Source organism: Camellia sinensis, chromosome 12, assembly GCF_055761805.1.
Source record: "Camellia sinensis isolate YWXY chromosome 12, ASM5576180v1, whole genome shotgun sequence".
NCBI lineage: Eukaryota > Viridiplantae > Streptophyta > Magnoliopsida > Ericales > Theaceae > Camellia > Camellia sinensis.
In genome coordinates, this window is record NC_138972.1 from 105,945,075 (window position 1) to 105,961,405 (window position 16,331).

Sequence of the window (16,331 nt, forward strand, 5' to 3'; positions counted from 1 at the left end):
CTGATTAGGGGTTTTGTTTTGTTTTTTTTTTTTGCGAAGTTATTGTGGCACCATAGCTTCAGAAAAGTTTGATATCCCATAAAGTCTACCAGCGTGAATCCCTAGAACTTGCGGGATATCAAACTATTTCTGTGATCGTAAAATGATTGCTTGTTGATTGCACTAGCTTTATTTTGAGCGCAGTTTGTGGCTTGCACTTAACTATTGAGAACGATTTTATTCTGAGTTCTAAATTGGGTGTTAAGTCTAAGTTTGATTCCACCAAGTTTGTAGAGGTGGGATCAGGCGCGAGTTATTCTAGCAAGTCTAATTTTGGTGATTTCAGTGATGATAACCCAAACATCACTATCCTTTTCGTGTCTGTCTTTTCTTTTGCTTTTGAGTCTGTTGTCATCACTGAGTCAAAGTTTCTTTTTGAATAATAGTGTCGTAGATTTCGCCTACCTCTTTGTGCCTTTAGTTCATTGTCTTGATCAAAAGTTTTCAAAACTTTTTCCAAAATTCTAATAAAAACAAAGAAAAAGAAATACCTCATGATTTGCAAAATTTGATTGATTGAGAGGAAGAGAGGTGCGCTAAATCCATCAACTTTGCTAAGTAAGGGTAGTTTGGAAATTAGTTAATATAGTGAAAAATCAAAAACTAAAAAATCATATAAAAAAATCAAAATTTCTTTTTATAGTCTCTATTTTTTTGAACATTTTTCATAAAATATCAAAAAGCATATTTTCAAACACTTTCAATATCAAAATTTGTGATGTCAGGTGAATTTGAGGTTTGAATCCTCTAATGTGATTGTGTGAAGTGATACGGTGAATTGTATTGTTTAGGGTGTGACACCTGTTCTAATAAAAGGGCGAAGAGTTGAGATCACTCCCTCACCAAAACGACATCATTTTGGCGAGAAAAAAAATAAAAAAAGAAGAGGATAAGGATGAGAAGAGAGAGAAGGATGATGGCAACGACGGTGGGTGGTGGGCGATGATCTCATGATCTGGTTTTTTGGGCGGAGATGATGGCAGTGACAATGGTTCTAAAACTAGTTCTCTCCCTCTCTCACGTCTTTGTCTATTTTTTTATTTATTTTTATTCCTCACTAAAACAACATCGCTTTGGTGAAGGTTAATCTTAGCCATTAACTTAAAAAATAAAACATGTGGCTCTCTTGTTTCACTTTAAAGGATCACTCGACCATGATTGAGGATCTGAACGCATGAATTTGACCAAACACCACCACCTAATTTTGGGTTATTACGGCCTTGTTTGGTGGAACTTTTTTTAAGTTAAAAGTTGATAATCAGGAAGCAGAAATTAAAAGCACCCTTATCCCAGTTTTTAAATAATCTGTTTTTTTCAGCTTATTTAGGTGTTGTTTGGCAAACTTAGCTTTTTGACTTTTTTAGCCTGGGGCTTTTTTGTTTGTTTGGTTTATTTGTTTGGCTTTTTTGATTTTTTTGTATTGGAATGACAAAATTGCCCTCCACTTGAAATGATTCTTTTTTGACTTTTTATTTGTATATGGGTCAATTTGATAATCACTATGCCAAAACAGGGCATTAACGGCGGTTTTTTTAACGGCGATAACGAAAACCGTCGTTAAAGGTACTATTAACGGCGGTAACGAAAACCGTCGTTAAAGGTATCATTAACGGCGGTTTTGTTACCGTCGTTAAAAAAATCGCCGTTAATGTCCACTTTTAACGGCGGTAACAAAACCGCCGCTAATGCCCAATCATTACTGCCGTTAATGACGGCGGTCTTTCCTGGCGAAACTCCGACGAAACTCCGGCGTGCTCCGGCGAAACTTCGGCGAAACTATCTACAATAAAGTAAAAGTAATGTTTAAATATTTATTTAGGGAATATATTTCATGAAGAGTGGCTATGGTAGAGTGGTTAGTGTAGGTGGATGAGAGGTTGAGGGTTCAAGACTTGGGGAGTGCAAGAAGAAAGAATTATTTTTTGAAAAATTTGAACCTATTTACGTTTTTGGTCCTATGTTACCGTCGTTTTTTGTCGACTTTTAACGACGGTAATTTATCTTTTTACGACGATTGTACTTTTTCCAACACGCGCATAAACGGCGGTAATAAAACCGCTGTTAATATCGCCGTTAAAGGCTTTAACGGCGGTTTTACAGGCTTTAACGGCGGTAAAAAACCGCCGCTAAAGCCCAATTTTGGCGTAGTGAATTTTATATCAAAAGTTAAGTGTTTTGTCAGTTTGTGATTTTGTAACCTTTTTTTTTTGTCCTTACGTGCTTATTTAGTCCCAACTCAAAAACCAAACCAAGGCTTAAGCTACTTTTACTTAATAAGTTATAAGTAAAAACTGTATCAAACAGTTTGGTACAAATTCTCAAATCAAAATAAATTATAATAATTTTTCAAAAACTGTAACAAACCGTCCCAACATCTAAGTGATGTAAAAAACAAAAAATACAAAATTTTAAAAACATTTATAAATTTATTATTAATATTTATAAAAAGTTTCATTAATTTTTAATTACTTTTTCAACCCCCAATGTGATGGAAAATGGTCCTTGCTATGTTTTTGAGCACAATAGTGATTATGATATCTTCGTTTGAGGTGTATTATGATTTTATTTTTATGATTCAAACCGCTGATTTTGTAGGATTTATTGAGTATTTCATACCTAACAAAAATTATATTAATCGGATATCAAAAATTATATGATCGATAACCAAAAAAATAAATAATAAGTTTTTCTTTTGAGAAATAACATAAATAATATGCGATTCGATCATATAGTTATTGATATCCGATTAATATGATTTTTGATAAGTATGAAGTACTCAACAAACCCTACAAAATGCCGGTTTAGATTGTAAAAATATGAGTATAATATACCCCAAACGGAGGCACTACAAAGCACAGCACCTGTTCCCAATGTGGTATATTTCCTCCTTAATTTTTCCGAAAACCCTCTCTCTGAAGCGTGGGTATTACAAAATCACCCACTCCTCTTTACACTCTCCACCGTTGGCGCCGCCGTCTCTCCTTCTCCACCGGCAGCGCCGCCATCTTTGCTCCTCCACCGTCAACTGCCGCCTCCGTCGTTTTACGTATGGAGTCTCTCTCTCTCTCTCATCTTTGTTTTTTTCCCTCATTCCTCTTTCTCACACTCTTGCTCTCCATTGTTGCACCCACCAGTGTCCCCACCGTCAGCGCCGTCATCACCATTTTTCCGGCACCAGCATTGCCCCCCCACCTTCAACTCTCCCATCTACCAATTTCAGGTATGGAGCTCTCTCTCTCTCTCTCTCTCAATCTTTATATTTAACTTTGTCTTTGTTCTGTCTCTTTGTTTTCCCTAATTTCTCAAAACCCTAACAGGCCTAAATTTTAATTTTTAATTTTTTGGATTACAATTTAATGACAATCTAGAACTGAATTCTCTTTGTTTTCAATATATATGTAATTTTCACTAAAAATTTACATGGATGAGCAGTATATGTGTGATTTAGTTGAGTTATGTGTATCAATGTAACAATCGCAAGTATATATATATATATATCATTGCATCACTGTTTTTTGTTTTCAAAAACCTTGTTTAGTTTCAGGATGCAGGATTCACTTTTCATAAAATTAAAAGTCTTTTGTTTTCTGTGTTTTTTTTATTTTCATTCAATTTTTTCAAACCAATTTTTAAAATTTTTAGATATACCTAATATATACACATTTAAAAAAAAGTATAATATTTTTGAAAAAAATTAAATACCAAAAATATAAATATATATATATATATATGAGAATTCAGTATATTTTTGTGTATTTATTGATTTTTTAAAATATTTTTTGAATAAATATTTTACTTTTTAATACATCTAAGGAAGTTACATCTAAAAAAGTAAAAAAAATTGCTTAAATTTTGAAAATATTGACTAAAAACAAAAATACATGAAAAACAAAAAACTCAAATTTTTAAAAATTAAATCCAAAAAATTGAAATCAAACATAGTGATTATTTTTTATTTTTTAGAAATCAATCAATCAAAAATTCGGTAAAACCCCCCCGGACCCTAACCCTCAGGGGAGGCCCCCGAACCCTTGGATTGAGGGGCCAGTGTCCACTACTATCAGGCTCCATAAACCCCAACAGTGAGACCCACAAAAGGTAGAACCCATCTCATATAAGAGGATTGTGTCTGGTGTGATTGATTTTTGTGTTCCCAATTTTTTTTATTAGAATTCACGTTACTAAATGTTTTTGAACGGGTGATTCTAGTTGATCTTGATCCGCAATGCTTGATTATAATATTATTTATTTAATTTAAGTTTTTAGATTAGATGATGGTCAACAATCCAATATCGTATAAACACATGTAATAAATTGTGTGATGAGATATAAATAATAAAGTACTTATCTCTAGTAACTTAACCTTTTAAATGAGACAATGGTAATTCAACCCGAGTATTTACTATCACAATTGAAATGTAAGGCCTAGAGGTCAATATTAAACTAAAACTAAGGCTACACAAATATAAAGTTTTTCATAAAACAAGATACAATAAATAAATATATGCAAAAGCCTTGGTAAGAGGATTGCCAAATGCAAGGAAAGTGACATGACAAAATTGTAGTGAATAATATATGTTTTAACTAGAAAAAATAATCCTAATATTGTATGTTTTAAGGGTGAATGGACTTTTTATTTTTTTATTTTAAATAATTATATTTATTTATTGGCATATCGGAGGGGTGAAGGGTGTCAAAGCCGTGTCCGAGGGAATCAAATAAGTGAAGAAATGCATTTGTCAAATTCATCTGGTTGCATTAGCATTAAATCAATGGCATGGTCGTGGTTGAGTTTTGAAGAGAAGAAATATTTTTGTTATTCAGCATGACAGCAAAATTGTAATAATCCATGTGTGAAATGTGCGGTGTTTTGTTTGCCAATTATTTGTCATGGTATTTAAATTTTTATTTTATTTTATTTTATTTAAAATATCTGCAATCTGTGTCATGCAGCTACTCAATAAATGGTCTCTATTTTTTTTTTGATAAAAATACTAGGAATTGGTTATGGGCAAATCTAATTGACAGTCTTTCATTGGACTCTGCACCTTCTTCTTTGGTAATCAGTTGTCTATAATCTGCAAATACTGTAAATGGATACAAAAACAGAGGACAGTATTAGTACTCTTTAATGGGACTGGAAGGGTGGTGCATTTGGGAGGGATTATAAATGATTTTGGCTTATTGATGCAGGACAGCTAGGGCAAGAACAATGAGGAAAGAGAATAACTGCACAGAAAATTAAAGAAGAAACCTAACTAAACCATAAAATACGCAAAATAAAACTCTCAATATTTTTATTCATCCAAAGGTATTGAAAACCTTCTACATAAAGGCCTATAAATAGGCTCTCAAAAACCCTAAACTAAGAGTTTCCAAATTGAAAAATTTTAAAACTATATATTGTAAAATAAAAACTGCTTAATTAAAATATTAAATAGGAAAATACAATACAAATCTTTATCCAATTCCTTTTCTGTCCCAATCACTTATTATTCCTTGTCTTCATTCCTCTTGCAGGAAGCTTCCCTTTTATTGGAATTACACATTCAAATCATAATTTGTTCCTCTCATCAAACCAGGAATAGAAGGAGACAGAATTGATATTGTAAGCTATCTTTCTCATTGTGGTATTTTTTTGCATTAATTTATTGGTTTCATTTAACTCTTAACATATTGTTGAGTATTGTTATAACAATGCATAGCCAATGATCTTTTTTTTCTTTTTTCTTTTTTTTTCCTTTTCCTAATTTTTGATTTTTGAATTTTGAACTAGGCCTAAAATGTTCTACTTGAGTGAAATTGAGCACACATTGCGATTGCCACCTCACCTCCTTGATCTTCCTCTCCACGATGCAATTAAGGGAGAGCTTGAGGGTCTCTTTTTAGATAAGGTTGCATTTCCTCGTGATTTTTTAGTCATTGAAATTCAACATGTATTCTTTTGTTATGTGTTCTGTGCATTCTTTCATCCTTGTGTCATATTGGAAAGAATTTGGTCATTCTTGGCATCATGTGGAAAAAAATTAATGTTTCTACTCCCCCCCCTTTTTCTTTTAATGAAGGTTATTGCAAATTTGGGGCTTTGTATCTCTGTATATGATATAAGGTTCATCGATGGCGGCTTTGTCTTTCCTGGAGATGGTGCTTCAACCTACACGGTATGTATATAGACGCATTTTTGTAAATTATTTGTTTTTCTTCAAATTCTTTATATATATTTACAGTCTTATCTGTAAAATATATTGATGGATATTATTGATTGATGTATTACAAGATAGATAAATTACAATTCCTATACAATCTATATATAGAAGAAAATGTGGTAGTAGGTGTAGTGGAGGTGATAGTGGGTTAGGTGAAGTGGAGTGTGTGGTGAAGTGGAGGTAGGTGAAGTGGAGTGTGTAGTGGAGTAGGTGAAGGTAAAGATGGGAAATTCTAACAGCCCCCCGCAAACTCAAGGAGGAGAGAAACTAACCAACTTGAGTTTGGAGAGAGTAACAAAACAAGAAAATACATAAAAATAAAAAAGGATAGGAGACACTGTATGGTCGTGTCAGACCGTTGGTGAAGACACTGAATGGTGGTGTCATAACGTTGTAGAGGACACGGTATGGTGGTGTCATAATGGTGTAGAGGACACTGGATGGCGGTGTCAGACCGCTGTAGAAGACAGTTTATGGGGTCATGTCGGACCGTTGTAGAAGACAGTGTATGGGGTCATGTCGGACCGTTGTAGAAAAACAGTTTATGGGGTCATGTCGGACCGTTTGTAGAAGACAGTTTATGGGGTCATGTCGGACCGTTGTAGAAGACAGTTTATGGGGTCATGTCGGACCGTTGTAGAAGACAATGTTGTGACAGTTTACGGAGTCTTGCTGGACCCTTGTAGAAACTAACCGGAATCAATGTCGGGACAGTTTACAGAGTCTTGTCGGACCCTTGTAGAAACTAACCGGAATCAATGTCGGGACAGTTTACAGAGTCTTGTCGGACCCCTAAAAAATACACTGTATGATGGTGTATATAGGCTGCCCAAATATATAGATATATGGATATATAGAGTGAGCCCTCAAAAGTCGCGCCCTCAAAAGGCGCGCCCACTTCATCAAAAGGTGTGCCGGACATGATGGCGAGGCACGTGGGCGCCTTGGCTTGCGTGCCCGTTTGTCGGCTGGTGATAAGAGGCGCGCGATGCGCGTGGCTGCCTAAACTATAAGACAGAGGCTGAGGCTGAGGCAGAGAAAAGCTGCGAAAAACCTCGGAAAAAACAAAAAACTCTTCTTCGTTTTGCTGAGAGAGATAGTCCGTAACACTCTGTTGTCTGAGAGAGATTTCTGAGAGAGATACTCTGTAATACTCTGTGGCCCAGAAAATGGCTTCATCTTCCCGGAGGCTGCTCACTCTCTTTCCCGACCTCAATGAGTCAACAAGAGAGACAACTGGTGCGGTGGCACTGGAACCTCAACCAAGCGCCCCAGGGTTTGCTCCGTTGAACTTTCCTATGCGGTCTGTGGAGCAAAAAATGGCAGTGCAGTCGGATGTGGAAGCCAATCAGTATACATTGAAGTCATGTGTGGAAACCATGACTGCGGTTACAAACCTATCGAACCGGCTGCAGAGTAGGGCAAATGAGGTGCAACATTTAAACGCCCAACTGGCTCTGCTCCAACGCATGTATAAGGATGCGCGAGCAGAGATAAGTGTGCTGAAGGCGGAAAATAAGGAGCTGAAGCGGAAGGCCACCGTGATGTGGCGATTTGGAGGTCCGCCATATGCTGCAGTGGATGAGCAGGGGGGAGGCAACTTGCTTGGTAGTCTAGGAAGCACGGAGGCAACACTGTCAAGGGCCGCCCAGGATGGAGGCAAAAAGAAGAGACCGGCGGCAGAGTAGAGAAGGGATACGGAAAAAAATCCTTTGGTTGTTGTGATGGTGGTCTTGGCGTTTTTTTTTTTTTTTTTTTTTTTTTTTTTTTTTTTTTGTAAGTGTGATCGGGGTTGAGCCCGGAGATGAATAAAATAAGGTAAAGTTTGGCATGCCATTTTTTGTTTGTTTTGTTTTGTTTTGTTTTTTTTTTTTTTAATACCCATGTTCTGCGGATGGAAGACTAAAAAAAAAAAATAATAATAATAATAATAAATAAATAAATAAATAAATAAATAAAGTATAAAAGAAAAGAAAATTGAAGAGAAGTGTGTGAATGTGAAAGTAATAAAAATAAATAAAAAAAGAAATGAGAGATTTAAAGTTGTGGGCGGGTGTTGTGGTTGCTTTTCAAAAGATGGAGTAAAAAAAAAATTGAGTGGGAAACATGAGTGTGTGAAAAGAATGAAAAAGAAAAAGGATGGGTTGAATTTGTATAAAATAATAATAAAATAAATGAGTGGAGGTGGTGTGTGTAAAACATGAATATATTGGAACCAACCCACGTGGGTGGAGGTGGTGTGTAAAACACTTTATGAAAAGGAAGAGAGAGAGAGACTATGTTGATGAGGAAAATTGGAACCATGAATATATTGATGAGGAAAATTGGAATCAACCCACGTGGGTGGAGGTGGTGTGTAAAACACTTTATGAAAAGATGTGGGTATTGTTTAGTTTATGATGATAAATAAATAAGAAAAGATGTGTGTGCTGGTGTATGCATGACGGAGCAGTGTGCATATCAGTGTGGGTATTGTTTATTTTATTTTATTGTTATTGTTATTTTATTTTATTTTATTTTATTTTATTTATTTTTTTTTTTTTGTCAAAGCTGCCGAGAGATGATAATGTTTTGTGGAAAAAGTAAAGTGATAGAGAGAAAACCAGTCCCATTCCTCACACCTGCTGGCTGCTTGGCCTCTTTCTCATCACAGATGCACACGGGGTTATCACAGAATGAGCGAACATTCCAAGGAGGACCCAGATTAGTTCCTCAAAAATGGGCAGTTAAAGCCTCAGTTAGTGGGTCTCCTCCGGGACTCTACTCGGCCAAGATTTTCGAACTCACACCTCAGAACGTTGACATGGTTCTTGAGGATGTTCGGCCTTACCTCATCTCCGATGGTGGCAACGTCGACGTCGTCTCTGTCGCAGACGGTGTCATCTCTCTCAAACTCCAAGGAGCATGTGGAAGCTGCCCTAGCTCAACAACTACCATGAAAATGGGGATTGAACGAGTACTGAAGGAAAAATTTGGAGATGCAGTCAAGGATATTCGCCAAGTGTATGATGATGACCACACAAGTGAGACAACGGTAGAGGCGGTGAATGGCCATCTTGATATATTGAGACCAGCCATAAAGAACTATGGTGGGAATGTGCAAGTATTATCTGTTGAGGGTGGCCTGCCAAGAGAGTCTTCAGGTGAAGATCATGATGATAGCAAACAGATGCCAGATGGTGATGGCTTCCCAACTTGCCGGCGCAGATCTGGATTTGTCTAAGGCACAAAAATGTGAAAAGAAAGAAGCAGGGTGGTGATGCTGTAAAAGAAAGAATCTGTGAAGAGGGCATTGATCTAGGTAACACACAACACACTTCCAATTTCAAAGGTGAGAGTGATGGTCCATGGCAGCAAGAAATGTGACAGCGGAGTTAAGGTATGTGTAGAGGTCCGGCGGGCGGCCAAGGTGAGGCTGCCGCCCGCCGGTGAAGTAGAATGATTAGGTTCTTAACCTTGCTCTGATACCATGTAAAATATATTGATGGATATTATTGATTGATGTATTACAAGATAGATAAATTACAATTCCTATACAATCTATATATAGAAGAAAATGTGGTAGTAGGTGTAGTGGAGGTGATAGTGGGTTAGGTGAAGTGGAGTGTGTGGTGAAGTGGAGGTAGGTGAAGTGGAGTGTGTAGTGGAGTAGGTGAAGGTAAAGATGGGAAATTCTAACATTATCTCTAGTCTCTTTCCATGCAGCTTTAGAGAGCATTGGGCTACTTCTTGTGGTTTATTGTTATATTTATTCTTTTTGATAAATAAGTAATAATCAAAGAAAACTCTAGCCATAAACGTGATATTTTATACACTGATATTATTATTTTTTAAACTATATATATATGGATTTTGTTTTTGTGGGAATGGGTATCAGATGGATTTAGATTTGGTTAACTATTCTTAGTTCTTGAATGTATTGGTATATTTTCACTGAACACTATTTGTGGGAAATATCTTTTTTTCTAAGCATAGTTGTAAAATCGGGATACGAATCGAATATTATTTTTCTATTGTTTTGAATCATGTATCTTATTATATTGTATCATTTATTGTAAGATACTTTAACATCTTTAGAAACATTTAGAAAAATAAATATAGTTGTAGCAGATAGAAGGGTCTGTTTGGTTTAGTTTTAGAATAATGATTTGAGTGTAGAGTTGTATTTTGAGTTTTTGAATCATGATTTGAAAAGAGAAAATTTGTTTGGTTATGAGTTTTGAAAATAGTTTTGGGATGATTTGTATTTTTCTTTTTTTTGATGGATTGATGTATAAGATGTGAGAGAATGTGAGAGGAGAGAGGAGAGAGGAAATTGGAGAGAGAAAAAGTGATTGATTGATTGGTTAATAATAATAATAATAAAAAAAAAAAGAGAAGAGAGGAGTTTTGAAAGTAATTTTGAGTTGTATTTTAAAAATATGTTTGGTTAATAAGTTTCATCCAAATCATGATTTAAAAATAAAATCATGATTTGAAAAGTAAACCAAACGCTACCCAAATATCCTAGGAGAACAAGGCACCAAACAATGGAAAATTCTTAAAATTGCAAAAGTAAGGTTCCTTGAAAGATAAAATCATATAAAAATGTATAATCTTCAATACTTAATGCATATAAAATGTAGAGTGGAGTTAAAATATGTATAAAATATGTCTTAACTAACCGTTTAGGTTTTTAAATATAATTTTCAACTTTTAAGTTGTCAAAGAGCTTGTCCATAGAAGAAAACTTTAAACTTCAATTGGTATAATTATATCTAAACTAACAACACAAGATACTTAGTACTAGGCTAGAGAATTAGATATTTGTCAAAAGGTAGATAAAAGTCTATTCTCATCTCAAAATTTTCTTTTTATTAAGTTAATGAAAATTTTGAATAATATTAATTTACATAAAATAAGTTCAATTAATTCTTTTCAAAATGGCTAAAGAAATTTAAGTATTCATGTATCATATATATTGTATCATGTATTATGTATTGTACATTACATTATATATGGTATATGTATCGTAAGATACATTTAATTGCATATTGTGAATTATAAGATACTTACAACAAGTTCTAGGCATTTAAGTGAATCCTTGATGTAGTCCACGTTGTGAACTGGTGTTTGGGCTGGAAAAATTGGTGGGCATGTCAACCGGAATTGAACAATTAACTATTAAGTACTCAAGTTTGGGCCTTTGGGGTTGAAATGCTTGTTTGAAGTACTTAGCATAGAGTTTAAAAGAGTTTTAAATTGTTTTTTCTGACACTGGAAGTAAACTACATAACAATACAAGATGCATTATATGATATTTTTAAAACACAGAAAATTATTCCACTCTCCATATCAAGCTTTATTGTGCTTTCATAAATGCTGGTTTGAAAACATCCCTTGGTATGTTTTAACAGCTGAACATTATGGTGTTCTGGCAGGTGAAATTCAGACTGATTATGTTCCGTCCATTTGTGGGAGAGGTTATAGTTGCAAAACTAAAAGAATCTGACTCTAACGGTTTACGCTGTATGACACTTATAATTACTTCTTCTTTCTTTTTTATTTTATTTTATTTTATTTTTGTTATAAATGACACTTAAATTTACTTCTTTGTTTTGTTCTTCTTAATTTCCCCCCTGGATTAGTAGTCTCTTTTCTACCTAATGTGCATGCAACAAATTATGTTTAAGCATATTACAATGTAATTTTAATTTTCCAGGTCGCTGGATGGTGCATATTTTCTTTTCTTTGCAATTAAATGCCCTTACCTGACTTGTATCAACTGGTCTCGAGTCCTGATGACTTGAGAAATAGATAGGTTGACTTGAGAGCCATTTCTTGTATTTCAAATATTAGGAGGGTATATGAGAATGCGTATATCTGGCTTTCTATATATTATTATTTACATTCAACTCAAATGGGTTTGTCAGCCCTCTTGTTGTAGTAAGTTATAGGGCGGCAAACTTGATTCCTCAATCTTGGTTAAAAATGTCCTTGGTTCAGATCTCCTAAAATTCCATTTCTTTTAATGAGCTGGATTTAAGTTCCAATAATTTGAACTCAGAACTGAATTGTGACCCCTTGAGAACCAAACCAAAAAAATCTTAGTTTGGTTTGGTTGTAACATCGCATTTTAAATACACTTTGTTATCTTCTTTTGTTTTTTTCTTCCTTCAGATATTAGGAAGCTCAATTGCTTTAAACTCATTACTTGTCCAAATGTGCAGCCCATATAGAAGCCAACCCCAGCTAACTTGAATAAAAGCAATAAAATGGAAGTCTTACTCATAGTAATAAATTTGAAATCCAGCCATATCCTGGTATCCTTGACATGAGAATTAGATGAATCAACACAATCGCACCCAAATCTGTACCCGAGTCCATGCAACATATCCAGCTTATGACCAGAAAGGTAGAAATGTAGCTAAGTTCTGAGTTGTTTGAAAACTTTTTGGGGCTATTTACTGTCAATAGAACTTTGAGAGCTCCGGCAACTTACCTGAGAGCGCCCCTTCTGCTTGTGGACTTTATGTCATTTGGTGATGCATCTGACCCTTTGATTGAAAATTGCTTCAGTGGGATTGCTGCAATGGCTTGAACATCAAGAGGTGGTGGCTTCCCCTGGTTTTTGTACTGTTATTTCCCTTCTGAAAAAATGTCATCAGGAGCTCTCCAAATCTGAATGCTTGATTGATCATGATTTATTCATTTTTTCTCTGAGGTCCGCACCTCCGTTCTTGCCATCCTGGTACTGAGGAGAAGATGGTGTGACGTTCCCCAACTGCTTCTCTGATTTAACATAATCAGCTTACCAAACTTTTTGGGTGCCTTTCTTAGCACACACCTTTGCCCTTGTCAAATCCGGTGGACTTGGGCAAAGTTTTTAAAGGCGAATGCATAACATGAGGCATTTTACCTCTCATGAGGTGAGGTGTAAGATTTGAGGCATTGAGGTGTAAGCATTTCAAATTCTAAATTTTTATATTTAGTAAATATTTTAAAATAATAAATAAATATATCAAAATTAAATATAACTAAAGAGAAGGAAGCTTTGCTTTATTGAAAGTGAAATTGGTATTTTTAGCTTAGAGATTAAGCTTCTCATTGATCATTGACTTTGTGTTTTTTCTTGATTGGTCGTTTACTTAACTTTTCCTATAAAATATAGTTGCAAAAGATATATATATTTTTTTATTTTGTATTTTTTAAATTTAAAAAAACCATCTATTTGACTAAGTTTAATAAGATCTTAAGACACTCTTCATATGCGCATGCCTCACATTCTTATGCGTAAGAGGCGTACAAGACGCACTTAAGGCGCATGTCTCAGACTTTGTGCGGAGGCCTTTGGGGGCGTAAAGCCTAAAAATCAAAGCCTTGAAGCATTTTGCCTTAGCCTCGCCTCAAGGCAAGCATTGAGGTGAGCCTCAGTAAAGCCTTTTGAAACTTTGGACTTGGGTACACCGTGAAGAATAGAAGAGTTATTTAACACTGCATATAACATAGTAAGCTTGGTTTACTAGCTGTGGAATGATACAAAACTTATCTTTTTATATCTTGTGCATTCTTTTCGCACCATTATTTATCTGACGCTCCTTTTTCTTTTCTTCTTTCCCTCTAATTCTCTAAAAAACAATGATGTTTTGTTGATTTCGTCATTATATTCAACTCGGTTCGTATATGACATTTATCTTTCAATGGTAAATTAAAGAAGTTGCCATCGATCCCCAAATTTTAATTTCTCAATAATTGTAACTTTAAAACACCACCTGTGTATACTGATGTTGAACTTATAATTGGCAGTATCACTTGGTTTTTTTGATGATATCTATGTACCTGTTCATCTAATGCCAAATCCATCCCATTCTGAGCCTGACCCAGAAAATAAGTAAGAATACACTATTCATTTGTAATTTGAATAGAATTTTGAACACCTTATCAAGTCCTATATCAATTCTGTGTAGCAGGTGCGTGACCTCTTTTTCTCTTACATTTTTGTCTCTCTCAGGGAACAAATCAGATGGATATGGGAGTTTGGACAAGAAAATTATCCTATAGATGGAATAGATGAGGTTTTTTCATGCTTTTAGGTTCTTCAGTAACGCAAGTTAAATTTTCTATTGGCGTTTAATTGATTTTTTACTTCCTGTGTTTAACTGCAGATTCGATTTCGTGTTCAGAGCATAAATTATCCTTCCATACCAGTTGAACAAGAAAAAGAAAAAAACCAAGATGAGCGAGAAAAAGAAAAACAAGCAAAACCAGATGAACGAGAAAAAGAAAAAGAAAAAGACAAACAAAAACAAGGTATACCAGATGAGCGAGAAAAACAAAAACAAAAAAAATCAATACCGAAGCCATTTGCTCCCATGTTGATTACTGTAAGTTAACCTTTGAATTAACTTCCCTGTGTGTTTTCTTTTCTTTTTTTTTTTTTTTTTTTTTTTTTTTTGCCTTAGCTATGGCTTCTCCTTGAGCTATCTTTTCTTTTGAAGGCTGTGATATAGTGTCAGTAGGCAACCATCCACAGGCTGTTAAGAGCAGCCTCAGTATGAGGCTAATATCAAAAGTTTGCTTATTGAAATATATATGGAAGCAACTTTACCATATTTTGTTTGTTAGGCTCTCCTAAAATTAGATCACTTGCAGGAAAAATTAGTGAATTTCCGATCACTGTAGGATTGCATCAAGGGACAACTTTGAGTTATTACTTAAAATACTGATATTTGAAATTGAACGTTGAAAAGATCTGGGTCTAAAGTAAGTTTTCAAATAATAATTCTCTCTATGGAAGAGGAAACTTTTCATCCATTAAGCACTTCTGTTGAAGTAACGCAGAAGTGCTTCATCAAAAAAAACTTTGATCCTTCATTTTTCTCAACTGAAAGTGATTTTAGCATGTAGAATTTACTCTAATTACTTTTTGAGTTTTTAATATTTTTTGCAGGGTTCACTTGATGCTGATGGTTTGGGCCCCATTTCATGGTGGATTTAGTGGTGCTGCGTCGAATCTAGGTGGTTGGTTTGGAATTTTAAAGATTCCATAAAGAAGTAAATGAGTGTTAGATTTTTAGCTTGAGATATGCTTTTTATTTGGCCATCAGGAAAATGAACCTTAGTCATATTCAATTAAAGATGTATTTAGTTGGCTCCTATTTTGTGTTTCTTTGCTACAAGTTTAAGTTTCATAGGAAGAAATATTTGGTGTTCATTATAGTTTTTAAAAATATAAAATTATAATTTTGATCCTTCTAGATTAAACTTGGGAAGTTGTAAACTGTGTTCTGGGCCAAGGCTTGAATTTCATCAAATTTAAGTTTTTTTTTTTTTTTTTTAAAAAAAAAAAAGTTCATTCTTGTTTTGTTCAATAGAGTTGTTTATTGCCTCAAAAAAAGGAAAAAAGGAGAGAAGATTTGGAACTTGTTAAATGGATGTTGTTCTTCATCCTCTCTTAGTTAGATCTACATATCCTGTGTTGAAGTTCCATCATCTATAAAAAATATTTAAGCGGTGTTTGGTTGGAAGATTTGAGAAGCGATTTAGAAAAAAAAAAGAGAAAAGGTGTGTGAAACTAAATGAAATGTAAATGTATTTTATTTACATTTCACTTATTTTATTTTATTTTTAAAAAAAATTCTACTCAAAATTTTCAACCAAACACAACGTTGAGGATTAATAGTTACCTATTAATTGGATTTATTTACTCACCAATTTTGAGTATTTTTTATTTTTTACGTACTGAAGTCTTGTTTTGATTATGAGGAAAATTTTAAACTTTTTTGTGTTTATGAAATTATCACTATGTACTGATAATTATATTAAATAAAATTATCAAAGTGATGAATGTTTGAGACATTTTACGGGCTTATATATAATAAAAATGTAAATTTTATAGGCCTCTAATAAATGAGCTAAACAGTAAGTTATTTAAATTTAATTTAATATTCTAATGTATTTTAAAATATATTTAAGTTTTATGTATTAGTCTTTTGAATTGATCACAAACAAGTGTTAATTAAATAGAATTTCAGTGACTTAATTTTTTTTTTATGTATATAAGTTTATGGAGTTGAGTTTAAGGCTTCTTTTGGGAAGCCAATTGAA

General features: G+C 34.2%; 1 protein-coding gene across 2 annotated transcripts; it reads left to right on the forward strand.

The window, feature by feature from the left end:
• Positions 1–2,893: 2,893 nt before the first annotated feature.
• Positions 2,894–15,488, forward strand: LOC114322722 (RNA polymerase Rpb7 N-terminal domain-containing protein). Of its 2 annotated transcripts, XM_028270103.2 has the most exons (10): positions 2,894–3,085; positions 3,174–3,259; positions 5,560–5,647; positions 5,816–5,933; positions 6,105–6,200; positions 11,666–11,753; positions 14,031–14,115; positions 14,236–14,299; positions 14,390–14,608; positions 15,175–15,488. In XM_028270103.2, the coding sequence occupies exons 4-10, from the start codon at positions 5,823–5,825 to the stop codon at positions 15,220–15,222; spliced, it is 711 nt and encodes a 236-aa protein (XP_028125904.2). In that variant the 5' UTR covers positions 2,894–3,085; positions 3,174–3,259; positions 5,560–5,647; positions 5,816–5,822; the 3' UTR covers positions 15,223–15,488. The 2 variants fall into 2 exon arrangements, with proteins under 2 accessions (XP_028125904.2, XP_028125905.2); XM_028270104.2 differs by lacking the exon at positions 5,560–5,647 and having other exon boundaries at positions 2,952–3,085.
• The last annotated feature ends 843 nt before the right edge of the window (positions 15,489–16,331 follow it).